This window comes from Calidris pugnax, unplaced genomic scaffold (genome assembly GCF_001431845.1).
Source record: "Calidris pugnax isolate Ruff unplaced genomic scaffold, ASM143184v1 scaffold179, whole genome shotgun sequence".
NCBI classification, from domain to species: Eukaryota; Metazoa; Chordata; class Aves; order Charadriiformes; family Scolopacidae; genus Calidris; species Calidris pugnax.
The window spans coordinates 464287-477340 of NW_015090948.1; the positions used below are offsets into that span (position 1 = coordinate 464287).

Sequence of the window (13054 nt, forward strand, 5' to 3'; positions counted from 1 at the left end):
GAGAAAGCAACTGGGGAGAAAACAAAAAGGACAAAACCTGCTTCTCGCTGAATCACTGGGAGAGCAATGAAAGCATTAATTCGTATCACAAAAATATTACTTGCTTAGGGGGATAAAAAAAGCATTTGCCATCAAAAAGGAGCATTGATGGAACCTCTCTTCACTGCTCATAATTTCAATATACTGTTGGGACCTAGAAAAGGTGGGGCAACTTGCCATATAGATGCTATAAACTCTTTGCTGCTGCAGCCAGGTCTACCCCACCTGCTGTGGGGGCAAATTGCTCGAGTATCTTTCCCCCTCCAAGCCTCCTCCTGTCTCAGCCAAAGGTAGTAGCATCCCTGCTGTTCGCTGGACTCCAGCATAGCTCCGGAGGAGCTGTGTTGCTTCAGCCTCATGTTTATGTAGTTTTCTGGGTTACCAGCTTCAGCAGCTTCCCAGGGGCAGTGGCAAAAAGGGGAGGCAGCCTGATAAGAGCTGTTGGATCAGTTCAGTGAGAGAGAGGAGCATGCTTAGAATTGTTATTATACTGTTGGGACCTAGAAAAGGTGGGGCAACTTGCCATATAGATGCTATAAACTCTTTGCTGCTGCAGCCAGGTCTACCCCACCTGCTGTGGGGGCAAATTGCTCGAGTATCTTTCCCCCTCCAAGCCTCCTCCTGTCTCAGCCAAAGGTAGTAGCATCCCTGCTGTTTGCTGGACTCCAGCATAGCTCTGGAGGAGCTGTGTTGCTTCAGCCTCATGTTTATGTAGTTTTCTGGGTTACCAGCTCCAGCAGCTTCCCAGGGGCAGTGGCAAAAAGGGGAGGCAGCCTGATAAGAGCTGTTGGATCAGTTCAGTGAGAGAGAGGAGCATGCTTAGAATTGTTATAATCATCAGTTCCACAGTGTGATTATTTTTAAGTAGATCTAGGAATTATTTTTATTTTTTTTTCTTCAGGAAGTCACAGACGGTTACTTATTTTTACATGAAAAAGGACAAAGTGGGGGTGTTTTGTTTTGGGAAGGGATTTTGAGAGGGCAGGGAATAGGACCAGGCAAAGCTTTAAAAGAATAAATCTTTTTAATGAAAAAGAGCTAAAGTTGGGTTTCCGTGCTTCCGCTGACAAGTCTAAACGGGGCTGATTTTTAAAAAATGCTCAGCATTCATGAGAAACTATGGAAATTCCTGAGTGCAGTTGGGTTCGTCTGTCTCGCCTCAGCCGTTAGCCTGACTTCCCCAGGGGACAGGCCTGTGTGGCAGCGACCCAAATTGGCACAGCCCAGAACACCCAGGTCTGCCTGGCCCAGCATACTACTGGCTGGATGGCACTGAGGCACAGATATAGTTATTTCACTTCTATTTCCAGCTCTCTTATGGTCCCCACCTTCTTTCTTCCATCCTATTGTACTTGTGGCCTAAGTGAGAAATGAAGAACAACCTCATGGGAGGTTTCTTTGCACGGTGATGGATATGCTTTGGAAGTAGAGGTGAAGTAGAGATTCTCACCTGTGGCTTTTTGCACGGTGATGGACGCGCTTTGGAAGTAGAGGTGAAGTAGAGATTCTGCTGGAAAATTGATGCACATTACACTTTTTCTTCCCAGAACTCGATGCCCCCACCAACCTCAGGTTTCTCAACACCACGGAGCACTCGGTGTTAGTGCTGTGGACGCGGCCCCGTGCTGTGATCACAGGCTATCGGCTGACTGCAGGGCCCACAAGAGGAGGTCAACCAAGGACCTACAACGTGGGACCTTCTGCCACCAAGTACCATCTCAGGAACTTGCAGCCTGGCACTGAGTACACTGTGTACCTGGTGGCAGTTAAAGACGACTTGCAAAGCGCCAGAGAGACCGGAGTCTTCACAACTTGTAAGTACAATAGGCACACGTTCCTCTTCCCTAACGCCCTGGCCTTCCTTCAAAACTTCTGCTGAAAGTGGCTATTGTGAGTTGGTTTACAGAAGCAGCCTTTTGAAGTAGCATTCCAGCAGAACTGCTTGGGAAATATCCCTTGTTCTTCTTTCTGAACTGTTTGGCAGGAAAAACAGGGTCATTTGCATCAAAAAGCTTTCAGTAAAATATATTGCAGCTTTTGGGTGATTAAAAACAAAAGGGAAAACTTAACGACTGGTACCTCCAGTTTTTTGTTTCACTGAATGAAGCAGCAGCTTGGTATTTCCAGTTGTTTGGGTTTGGTGTGACAAATCAAGGAAAGCAAACAACTCCCTTAAAATGGGCAACTAACAATAATTAGTCTGTCATTTGTATAAAACTGAAGGCAATAGTTTCTCAAGCTCAGCCATACCATCTAAGGCAGCTCAACTGCAGTTACAGAGACTGACACACACTTTGCATTCTAGCCTTATTTTGTTTTTGTTTTTGTTTTTTTTTTTTAAATTTTAGTCATCTGTACTCATGCTGCTGCCTTGGAAGAAGAAATATTAAGCAAATTTTGAAAGGAAAAGGAGTTCTGCAAGAACCCACGCATATTTCTAAAAATTAAAAATAGATTCACTGTTTAAATAATGATGAAGCAGTCATATAAACTAACAAAATTCAAAGCCATGTCCAAGCCCAGAACCACATCCTCTTTTCAAAAGAGAATGTGGTTTCATTTAGAACAATGTGAAATTAAAATAAGGATTCAGACTTTTAAGCAGAGTAACACTGTTTACATTGGCAAGGTATTTTTTGCTGACAGCCAGCCTTATCTATAAATATTTCTCAATTAGGATATGATTGGATATCTTTAGACGAATACTGACTTCAAATTCTGGCTTATCTGAATAATAACAGTCCAGTTTAAGATTATAGATATTAATAAACCGACTCTCTTCATCATTAATGAGGTCAATTCAGATTAAACTCAGTGGAGTTACTTAGACTGATTCTGGGGTACACAAAGGCTTTGGCTTCTGTGTGATGCTCCTGACAGATATCAATGAGACCACAGATTCCTCAGATTGACTTTGAGCTGCCTTTTCACGCTGCTGACTTCAAAAGAGTTGAAGATGTTGGTGAGGGATGAGATGGTTCTAGCTGGGACAGCTGGATGACAGACAAGGGTCTAGTGTTCTGCTGATTGAATGGCTTGTGGTGGGTGAAGGAAAAAAAGCTGGGTTTTGAGCAACACTTTAGATATCGTGCCAAACACCTTAGATAGCATGCCAAAACCAATATTCCCCAAATTCTTGGGGTTGGCTGCGTGGAGGACATAGGAGGCCCACTTCAATATTTTCATTTTCCTCGGGAACAGTAAAAACACTGACCACTTGCATACTGTCTCTATCAAGTGCAGCAGCAGACAGAAGTCATCTGTCAGACCCTTCCCAAGTCACCAAATTTTCAGAAGGAATATAGTTCAGCACTTAGGACATACCTCTTGCTGTTTGGACTGATGTAGGTTTTCTAACTGTTTGGTGCCATCAAAGCAGCTTGACTTCATAGAATCATAGAGTTGCCCAGGCCGGAAGGGACCTCCAAAGGCCATCTAGTCCAACCTCCCCACAGTCAGCAGGGACACCCCCAACTAGACCAGGTTGCCCAGGGCTTCATCGAGCCTCACCTTGAATATCTCCAGGGATGGGGCCTCAACCACCTCCCTGGGCAACCTGTTCCAGTGCTCCACCACCCTGAATTTTCAGAAGTAATGTAGTTCAGCACTTAGGACATACCTCTTGCTGTTTGGACTGATGTAGGGTGAGGTTTTCTAACTGTTTGGTGCCATCACAGCAGCTTGACTTCAACTCTGTCAATTCATTTCACAGATCAGCCTGTTGGCTCTGTTCCTCCTTTTAACACGGAAGTGACCGAGACTTCTATTGTCATCACCTGGACACCTGCCCCAAGGATTGGTTTCAAGGTAGGACAAACTGAAGTCCCATCTTTTCTTTTTCCTTCAACTCTCTCAATTCACTTCACAGATCAGCCTGTTGGCTCTGTTCCTCCTTTTAACACGGAAGTGACCGAGACTTCTATTGTCATCACCTGGACACCTGCCCCAAGGATTGGTTTCAAGGTAGGACAAACTGAAGTCCCATCTTTTCTTTTTCCTCTTGCTTCATTACGATAGGGAGGACAGATTAAAGCTGTTCACTGTGGGCTGCAGTCAAGGTAGTAGCACAAAGGAAAGAGGTGCAGAAGACACGTTGCTTGTCCTCTGGGCTTCAGGTCAAGTTCATCAGTGAGACATCTAAAACCCAAGTTACAGGATTAACAATAAGGGCCCATGATACTCACGTTGGATGATGAGTCAGGATGCTGATAGTTAGCTGAGATAGGAGTATTTGAGACTGAAAAGCTCAAAACTTTTGCTGTTTCTCTGCAGCTGGGTGTGCGCCCAAGCCAAGGTGGAGAGGCTCCTCGGGAGGTCATCTCTGATTCTGGCAGCATCGTGATATCTGGCCTGACCCCTGGAGTGGAGTACACCTACAGCCTCACGGTCCTGATGGACGGCCAGGAGAGAGAGACCCCCATCATCAGGAGAGTGACTACACGTACGACACATTTGCTTTTCCACAATTACCCCTTCTTCCACTTGCTTCCCCAGATGAATGGCTGTCTTCTGGGTTCTTTCTAGTCTTTTCCTCCTGTCATGGTCTGGAAGGTGGTCTTCTTTTTGAGGTATAGGTGACAGTAGCACTAGTCCATGTAGTGCAGGGTGACAACTTCAGGAGAATATTTATTAGCTAATTCTGAAGGGTAAGGATATAATTTGGGGAGGAGAGTCACTGAGGGGACCTAGCGTGATTCTCAGTGCCATAAATGACCCATTTTTCTGAACTCTTGCAGCATTGTCTCCACCTACCAACCTGCGCCTGGAGCCCAATCCTGATACTGGGATCCTGATAGTCTCTTGGGATAGAAGCACAACTCCAGGTAACTACGTGAGCTCACACTGTGTCCCAATGTCCTGTTAGCATTCTGCTACAACATTTCTTCTGCAGTGCCTTGCAGAGGAGACTTTGATGGGAAGTTTGCTGTTGAGTAACTCAAGGAAAAATATACATATTTCCAGATATATAACTAGGAATTATATCCTTGAATATATAGGTAGCCATAGGACTCGTCATGATTTACATTCCATGTAAAATGCTATTTTGGAGTATGAACGTGTTTAAATATTTCAGCTGCTTTAGGGATTTGAAGGATTTCTTCAAATACCCAGTGGTTTAAAAAAGAGTCCAAGAGAGGGAAAGCGAAATGGGCCAAAAAGATTTCTAGCAGCAAAGAATAAGTTTGTGTTATTTAGAGTGAGCATGGGATTTCTGAAAGTGTTCGAGGTGAACTCTTCTCCTGCAATAGCTGATGAGACCTGTACAACTGACTTCCTTAAAACGAGGATTGAAAGCTTTTAAAAAACCCCACTCTCAGTTGGTAGATGTGTCTTTTCTTGACATGTCATGAGAGTTTTAAGGGATTGAAAGCTTTTGAAAACCCCACTCTCAGTAGATGTGTCTTTTCTTGACATGTCATGAGAGTTTTAAGTTTGGTAAGGTCTCAGGGGGAACATGAGCCATGCCACGCATGGCTACCTCCTAGGAAGCTGGTTTCAGGGTGCTTGTCTCTTGTCTGCTGGGCTGAGGGTGGCAAGATTACTTGTCAAGTGTAATGTGTTTGCTTCAGTTGTTGATGCTGAGACCTGATGTAGGTAAATACAGCATGAGATTACTGCATCGTGGTCTATCTGTATTTCAGGCATCAGTGGGTACCGAGTGACCACTGCTCCTACCAGTGGGCAGCAGGGCTCTACCTTGGAGGAAGTGGTGGGTGCAGATCAGACCACCTGCACCTTTGAGAACCTCAGCCCTGGTGTGGAGTACAACGTCAGCGTTTACTCAGTCAAGGACGACCAGGAGAGCATCCCCATCTCTGAAACCATCACACAAGGTAAGGACAGGATGAGCAGCATTTTTAGCTACAGAGGTCAAATGGCCGAGCCCAAGAGCTCTACCTTGCAAAATGCCCATCAGTCTGATGGCAGAGGGCTTAGACTTAATAGTTAGTCTCAAGAAGCAGAATAGCCACGTGCCAGCATGGGGCAGAGCAGTTTTTATACCCATTTTTATACCCATCTGCCTACATTGTCTGTCAACAGGGTGGTGGTAAAGGGATGGATCTGTTGTATGGGTACATGGAGCTGGAGAGCGGCAGAGATTTAACTTGGTCCTGCAGTGCCCCAGCATCTGGAGCACAGCTGGTGGGAATAGGAAATAGGTGAAGAAAGGTATGAGTGGGAAGCGAGCACAGGAGAAATTTTGGCAGGAATAGTGGCAGAAGATCACTTCAGCGCGATGGAGAAGAAAGGCAAGATTGAAAGGGCCATCTCTCTAGCGGTTCTGGGACACACATTAGTATGTGCCACCGCACATAACCTGCTGCAGTGACTGCAGGAACTACCTTTGTAGCCACAGTAGCATCTCCCCAAATGGTTTCATTTCATTTTCCTTTGTCAGGGCTTTGTTTGTTTGTTTTTGTTTCTGCTCAGCCCTGAAATGATGCCAGCTACTGTGTTTGCTTGCTCTTATAACACTGCTTTAAAATCTCCATGCTTCACTGAGGTGCTGTGTGCTCCCTGAGGGTTCACTAATACTGTGATACTGCATAATTAAAGAAGGTATAGCTTTAGCCCATTACCATCTTCTGGTGGGGGAAAGCTAAGAATGTATGTCTCTGGCTTTTAGCACTCTTTAGAGGTGATATGGTACATGCATTCCATGTGGATAAACAATGATGTTACAGAAAGATGGCATTTTTTTTGCATCTGTTCTGTAAAATAAGTCTTTTCTTAGAAGGATATCAAAATAGAACATAATCACAATTACTAAAGCCAGTCGTTTGCAATATTACTGTCTCATAATTCCTTTTCAAGCTAATTTGTAATCCAGCAGAAGGGCTGCTGAGTCCTGCATCTTTGACTCGCCTGCTGGGGTCTGATCCTGAGTGAGGAAGAGCATCCATCAGCTCCTGCTGATTTCAGGATCACCCTGCTAAAGTTCCAGAGCCAAATCTTGAGGCTTAAATCAATATAAATCTATTGACTTGAGCAGCTGAGGGTTTGGCTGTTGTCAATTAAAGATGCATTTAATGTTCCTGACTCCCTGGCCAATTCTCTTGGCCCTAACACGCAGGAGAAGAACAGCTTTGCTAAGAGGAGTAAGACTGATAGGGAGAACAGTCACAGCTGTGCTTCTTTGCCATATAGAAACTTAGGCAGCATGTAGAAGGTCATTAAAGATCCTTACTTGGTTCTGAGATTTTGAACAATTTAGCCAAGAAATCAAGTCAGCCTCTTAGCCACAGAATGTGCTGGGCGTAACCTCTGAATATGGGGATGTTGTCACTCTTACGGAATTCTTATCATCTAAAGGTCATTTTTAAACAGTTGCCACCTTTCCAAGAACGTGTTTTATTGCTCACTGTTCCGTATCATCTGTTTTTAGCACATACATTGCTGCAGTTAGTGGTAAGTAGAACTTGAGGAATTCTGGGCCAGATCCTCAAGAGACCTTTTTTTCCAAGTCCAGTGTAAATAGTTTGGATACTGGATGGTCCACCCTGAAGCTTTGTGATGGTTTTCACCAGCTGAGGGTGTAGGCCAATTTAGCTCTTTCAGAAGAATTGATATTTTTATGATCCCAATGATAAAAGTTAGACTTACCATTTGAACAAGACAAAAAAGAATTCTAGAGGGTCAATCAACTATTATTTCAGAGGAGCTGTTTTATTTATATGTTAATAGACTTTGAGCTCTTGTTTTCTACCTGCAAAAATAACCCAAACCTCAGCTATGGGGTTTTTTTTGTTTCTGTTTTCATCAGAAAATGATGGGTCTTTATGGCTCATCGTTACTCAAAGTGAATTTGTTGCAAGACCTCTTGCAGGTCTTCTTGAAAACTGTATGTCTCAAGTGGAAGTGCATTATCTCAGGGGGTTGGGGTTTCAGCTTCTGTCTGCATTGAAGGGAACGATATAAAAAGAGGAAAACAATAACAGCAAACCACCAAAAAACCTCCTTTTCCCCCAAACCCTGCGAGAAGTTCTGCTTATCACCGCAATTGCTTCTGAAGTTCTGTCAATGTTAATAGTGATGACCACTGCTTTTTTCTCCCTTCTCTTTCTTTTGCCTCTGTATGTCTTTGCCTTTCCTGTTGGCTCTTTAACTCATTAGAGGTGCCCCAACTCACTGACCTAAGCTTTGTTGACATAACTGACTCGAGCATCGGCCTGAGGTGGACCCCGTTAAATGCCTCCACCATTATTGGTTACCGCATCACAGTAGTTGCGGCAGGAGAAAGTGTCCCTATTTTTGAAGATTTTGTGGACTCCTCAGTAGGATACTACACAGTCACAGGCTTGGAGCCGGGCATTGATTACGACATCAGTGTAATCACACTCATTAATGGCGGAGAGAGCGCCCCTACCACTCTGACACAGCAAACGGGTGAATTTTGAAAACTTCCTGTGTTTTGTGACGTGGACGGTGGTTCATGCTGTCACCGGCTGTCGGGACGATGGGGCTTTGTCCAAAGAGAAATCGAGCCACTCACTGGGGGGAAGCCAGACAGACCCAACTCGTTTCTTTTCCTAAATATCCAGTGGGGATGGATATACGCAGCTCATACCGCGTATGGCTGCAGGCTTCCTGGGCTCATCCACCTTCTGCTGCTCGGATTTCTGGAATTCTCTTCTGGAATCAAGAGCCTGTGACATGAGCTGTGTATTCACCAGACTTTTAAACTGCTGTTCCCCAAAATAGGGGAGCGGAGCAGTTCACAGAATCACAGAATCTTCTAGGTTGGAAGGGACCTTAAAGATCATCTTGTCCAACCGTCAACCTAACTGACAAAAACAGACACCCACACAACAAACAAGGAGCATCATCACTAAACCAGACCTCCCAGCCCCCATCCCTCCAGGCTCAATAACTATTTGAGCTTCCAGCAAGCAGTTGGTGTTTGGGTGGTGGCCCCTCTCTTTCCACAAATGCCCCAGAGGGTGCGGGCGAGACGCCGCTCCCCGAGGACACGCCGCTGACAGCCATGCCACACCGTCAAGGGTCTCTCTAGTTGCATGAGCAGAAGGCGAGCTGAGAACTGGTTCTTGCATGACATCCTCTCGTGTTTGAAAATCCCCAGGCTGTACATCCTTCCACACGATTAGAAGTAGAGTCCTAGGAAATGTAGCGATGTACCCTCTCCTCTCCTGTGTGTGCATGTATGAATTCTAGATGAGATTGCTCTTCCATCTTTGGGCTGCTGTGTGGCAACTTTCAACCTCTCCTGGCTCCGTAGCTGCGACACGAAATCCAGCTGCAAGAAGCAATGTTAACAAAACTTGCTACCTGATTTTCAAATTAGCCCCGCGGGGTGTGTTTAAAGTATCTGGAATTGCCAAGAGGTTAAAGGAGCCTGACAGTAGTACAGGAATATTTTTCTCTTAACTGTAGTAGAACCGAATGTAGTTTAGAAGTCTGTTTGCATGGGTCTGACACAGTAGTCTGTTTTGCATGAGATACTTTCAACGGTGATTCCCTCTTGATGAACTTTTGTGAATCAGAGAACTGAGATAGGTTTGTTCTTTGCTGTGTAGCCGTGCCTCCTCCCACGGATCTCCGCTTCACCAACGTGGGGCCTGATACCATGAGGGTGACTTGGACGGCGCCAACTTCCATCGTGCTGAGCAGCTTCTTGGTGCGCTACTCGCCCGTGAAGAAGGAGGAGGACGTTGCGGAGCTGACCATTTCACCCTCGGACAACATGGTGATCTTAACAAGTAAGTTGGGTCACCTGAGTCAGTCAAACAAATATAAGAATCATAGAATCGTCTAGGTTGGAAGAGACCCTTGGGATCATCGAGTCCAACCATCTACCCTACTCTACAAAGTCCTCCCCTACACCATGTCCCTCAGCACTGCATCTAAATGGCCCTTAAACACAGCCAGGGATGGTGACTCCACCACCTCCCTGGGCAGCCTGTTCCAATGCCCGACCACTCTTTCGGTGAAAAATTCTTTCCTAATGTTCAATCTAAACCTACCCCTTATATAGCCCCTTATATATATGACATAAGGTGAGGCAAAAGAAAAATTGCTTACTCTAAATGTAACTTAAAGGCAAGTTCTCAACTGATCTAAGCTGATGTCAAAGTAGCTTTATACAAACTCACGCTAAATGGGGTTTGGTCACTTTATCCAAGTTAAAGCCAAACCACAGGGAAGTTTTTCCCATCAATCCAAGGACAGTGATGAATCAGGCTATGGGGCAATGGTATTGATTTGCAGCCTAGTTAGGTATTAAGAGTAAATACATATTACTCACCTGGTTTGCCAGTAATGTCAAGAATTTGCAGTGCAGAGATTCAGGGGAGAGGATCAGAATGTGGAAAAGGTCATCGCTCCTTTGGCTTTGTATGCTTGGGATCAGAAAATAAATACTGTTTGGAATGTTACAGGACATGGCAACAAAAAGCAGGCATTTTCAAAAAGCTGACATTAATTTTTGGTGGTGCAAAAGCTATGTTGGTCCCTTCCAACCCAGGCAATTCTATGGTTCTATGTTATATTTGAATTTTTTTTCTCCATCCTGGAAGTCAGGTTGGTTGGGTGAGAGACAATACCCGCTTTCAGAATAAGCTCATCTGAGTTACAGTAGCTGTGTTAGAAATACTGTTCCAGTTTGTATCAACTAAAGCTTTGGCCTGGTGCATAACTACACTACTAGGTAACTAGAAGGGACCTTGTAGAAAATTAATTGCTTCTAGCCAGTCTCCACAAACTAATGAAGCAACGATACAGGATGCCATGCTCCTTCAGGCTAAAACATTGCAAGCAACTGTAATGCCACAAAAAGAACTGAGGGAAATCTTTGATGGCTTAGATCTTCCATCAAGCAAAACCTGATAACCTCACTTAAGAGGGTAAAGACAGTTCACATTGTGTAGGTTCAGTGACTAGTTCTAGGTATAAGTAAAGAAATATGTCTAAATTCTTGTACTTAAACTCCACAGATCTGCTCCCTGGTACTGAATATCTGGTGAGAGTCTACAGTGTTTCTGAGCAACACGAGAGTGTACCTTTGTCTGGGACACAGAAAACAGGTACTTAAACGCGGCCTGAGACACGTGTGATTAGTGCTACCCATTAAGCATTCATTAATGGAACTTTGTTGCTCTTTCTTGTGTGTTGTCCCCTCGTTGATGGCTCATCAGCTGCGTATCAAAGAGCAATGCAGATGCATATCTTGGGAAAGGCTGGGAAATCTCACATATCATTATGCCTAAGAGCCAGAACTCCTGTTGGTTTTAAGTAGGGCATTGTAGACCCCAGGAATGGACGTACCAACATGAGAACAAGCCCAGGCAGAGCCAGTGTCTATCACTGAGTCTTTGTTTCATAACTGTGTAATGTTTGCAGGTCACATGTGGTGTTTTACGCTGTGTTGCCTGTGTGTGACAAACACTCTTTTCCTGCAGTTGTCTTCCAGTGCTTGTTTATCCAGCTTTGATCCTGAACACATATGTGTTTAGTTCCGTGGCTGAATAGCATTTGGCTTAGGATCTGGCAGTGTCGTGGCACTGAACTTCATGGAACGTGACCAGTAGCTCAGTTGAGCTCAGTCTCTTGTCTCTTTGAAATACCCAGGTCTTGATTCCCCCACTGGCCTTGACTTCTCGGATATAACTGCCAACTCTTTCACCGTCCACTGGATTGCTCCTCGTGCCACCATTACGGGCTACAAAATCCGGCATTACCCCGAGCAAGGTGGTGGCAGGCCCAAGGAGGACCGCGTGCCACCCTCACGGAACTCCATCACCCTCACTAACCTGCTGCCAGGGACCGAGTACGTGGTCAGCATCATCGCCGTCAATGGCAGGGAGGAGAGCGTGCCCTTGGTTGGCCAACAGACAACAGGTAAGCCTTGAGAGAAGGCTGGCTAAAAGTTCCCTTGACAATTTTGGGTGTCCTGTAGCAAAGTAGTTGTTAAAGCGTGCCTGTGATACTGAGGTACAGCCTCATTTAGAAAAAGGTGAGAGGACTCACCTACTTTCAGATCATCAGATATCTTTAGGGCCAGCAGAACTTTATTTCATTGACTCCAGTCCAATGCCTGATGGTTTTGAACCAGATATGTCACTTGTAGAGGTGCGTGCGCCGGGCTAGAGCTAAGGCAGATAAGCAGCAGAGGAGCACAGTATGATAGGTGGAATGTGTAGCTGATCTACATGAACTGTGCTTAAACTGCCTCTCCATTCTCTCTTTTTTCTAGTGTCTGATGTTCCAAGGGATCTGGAAGTCACCCCCACCAGCCCAACCAGCCTTGTGATTTCCTGGGACGCTCCTGCAGTGACAGTCAGATATTACCGCATCACTTACGGTGAAACAGGTGAGAGCAGGTTGCTCTGCCCAGTCACAGACCAGAAACTCTTATTTCTGAGGCCATTAGAAAGCTGCAGAAAATAGCAAAGGCCAGGTTGACTGCAGCATGCAAACTCTTGCATCTCTGAGATTCTTACAGCATATTTAGAGAAGACTGTTAAATATAGAAATATAGGTCCTTTTTTTGGTTTGTTTTAAAGGAGAGCAAATCATGTTTTGTCAACCAAAAAAAAGAACATCTGGAGCGCTCCAGTCATTTTAGAGTGTACCTATTTCATTCTTTTCCTTGGGTTGGTCTGAAAAAGACTTTGACCCAAGATCCTCTAAAATCAACAGGGTCCTCTCTTCAGCTTAAGGGTCGTGTACAGGATTGTTCTGGTTTTTGTAATGATTTCAAATGTGTGATTTAGAGATCCATTATGCTTCTTTTTCCACTCCACCCTCCTTAGGTGGAAGCAGCCCCGTGCAGGAGTTTACAGTGCCTGGCACCATGTCCACTGCTACCATCACTGGCCTCAAACCGGGTGTAGACTACACCATCACCGTGTACGCTGTGACTGGCCGTGGAGACAGCCCTGCCAGTAGCAAACCAGTCACTGTCACCTACAAAACAGGTGAGACCCGTTTAAACAAAATCAAAGAAACCTACCTAAAAACCTTACAGCTTCCTGTTGGCTTATCCCCATATGTTTGT

General features: G+C 45.0%; 1 protein-coding gene across 5 annotated transcripts in view; it reads left to right on the forward strand.

Annotated features, from left to right (window-relative positions):
• FN1 (fibronectin 1) overlaps window positions 1-13054 on the forward strand; it is a 61425-nt gene that overhangs the window by 28256 nt on the left and 20115 nt on the right. For 3 of the 5 annotated variants that reach the window (XM_014951966.1, XM_014951965.1, XM_014951967.1), the window contains exons 20-30: window positions 1587-1853; window positions 3752-3846; window positions 4312-4480; window positions 4776-4862; window positions 5682-5873; window positions 8155-8427; window positions 9576-9758; window positions 10992-11081; window positions 11626-11895; window positions 12251-12367; window positions 12810-12974. In XM_014951966.1, coding sequence (XP_014807452.1) covers window positions 1587-1853; window positions 3752-3846; window positions 4312-4480; window positions 4776-4862; window positions 5682-5873; window positions 8155-8427; window positions 9576-9758; window positions 10992-11081; window positions 11626-11895; window positions 12251-12367; window positions 12810-12974 — 1908 coding nt within the window. The remainder of the gene's footprint in view (window positions 1-1586; window positions 1854-3751; window positions 3847-4311; window positions 4481-4775; window positions 4863-5681; window positions 5874-8154; window positions 8428-9575; window positions 9759-10991; window positions 11082-11625; window positions 11896-12250; window positions 12368-12809; window positions 12975-13054) is intronic. The other 2 variants (XM_014951968.1, XM_014951969.1) reach the window with 1 other exon arrangement.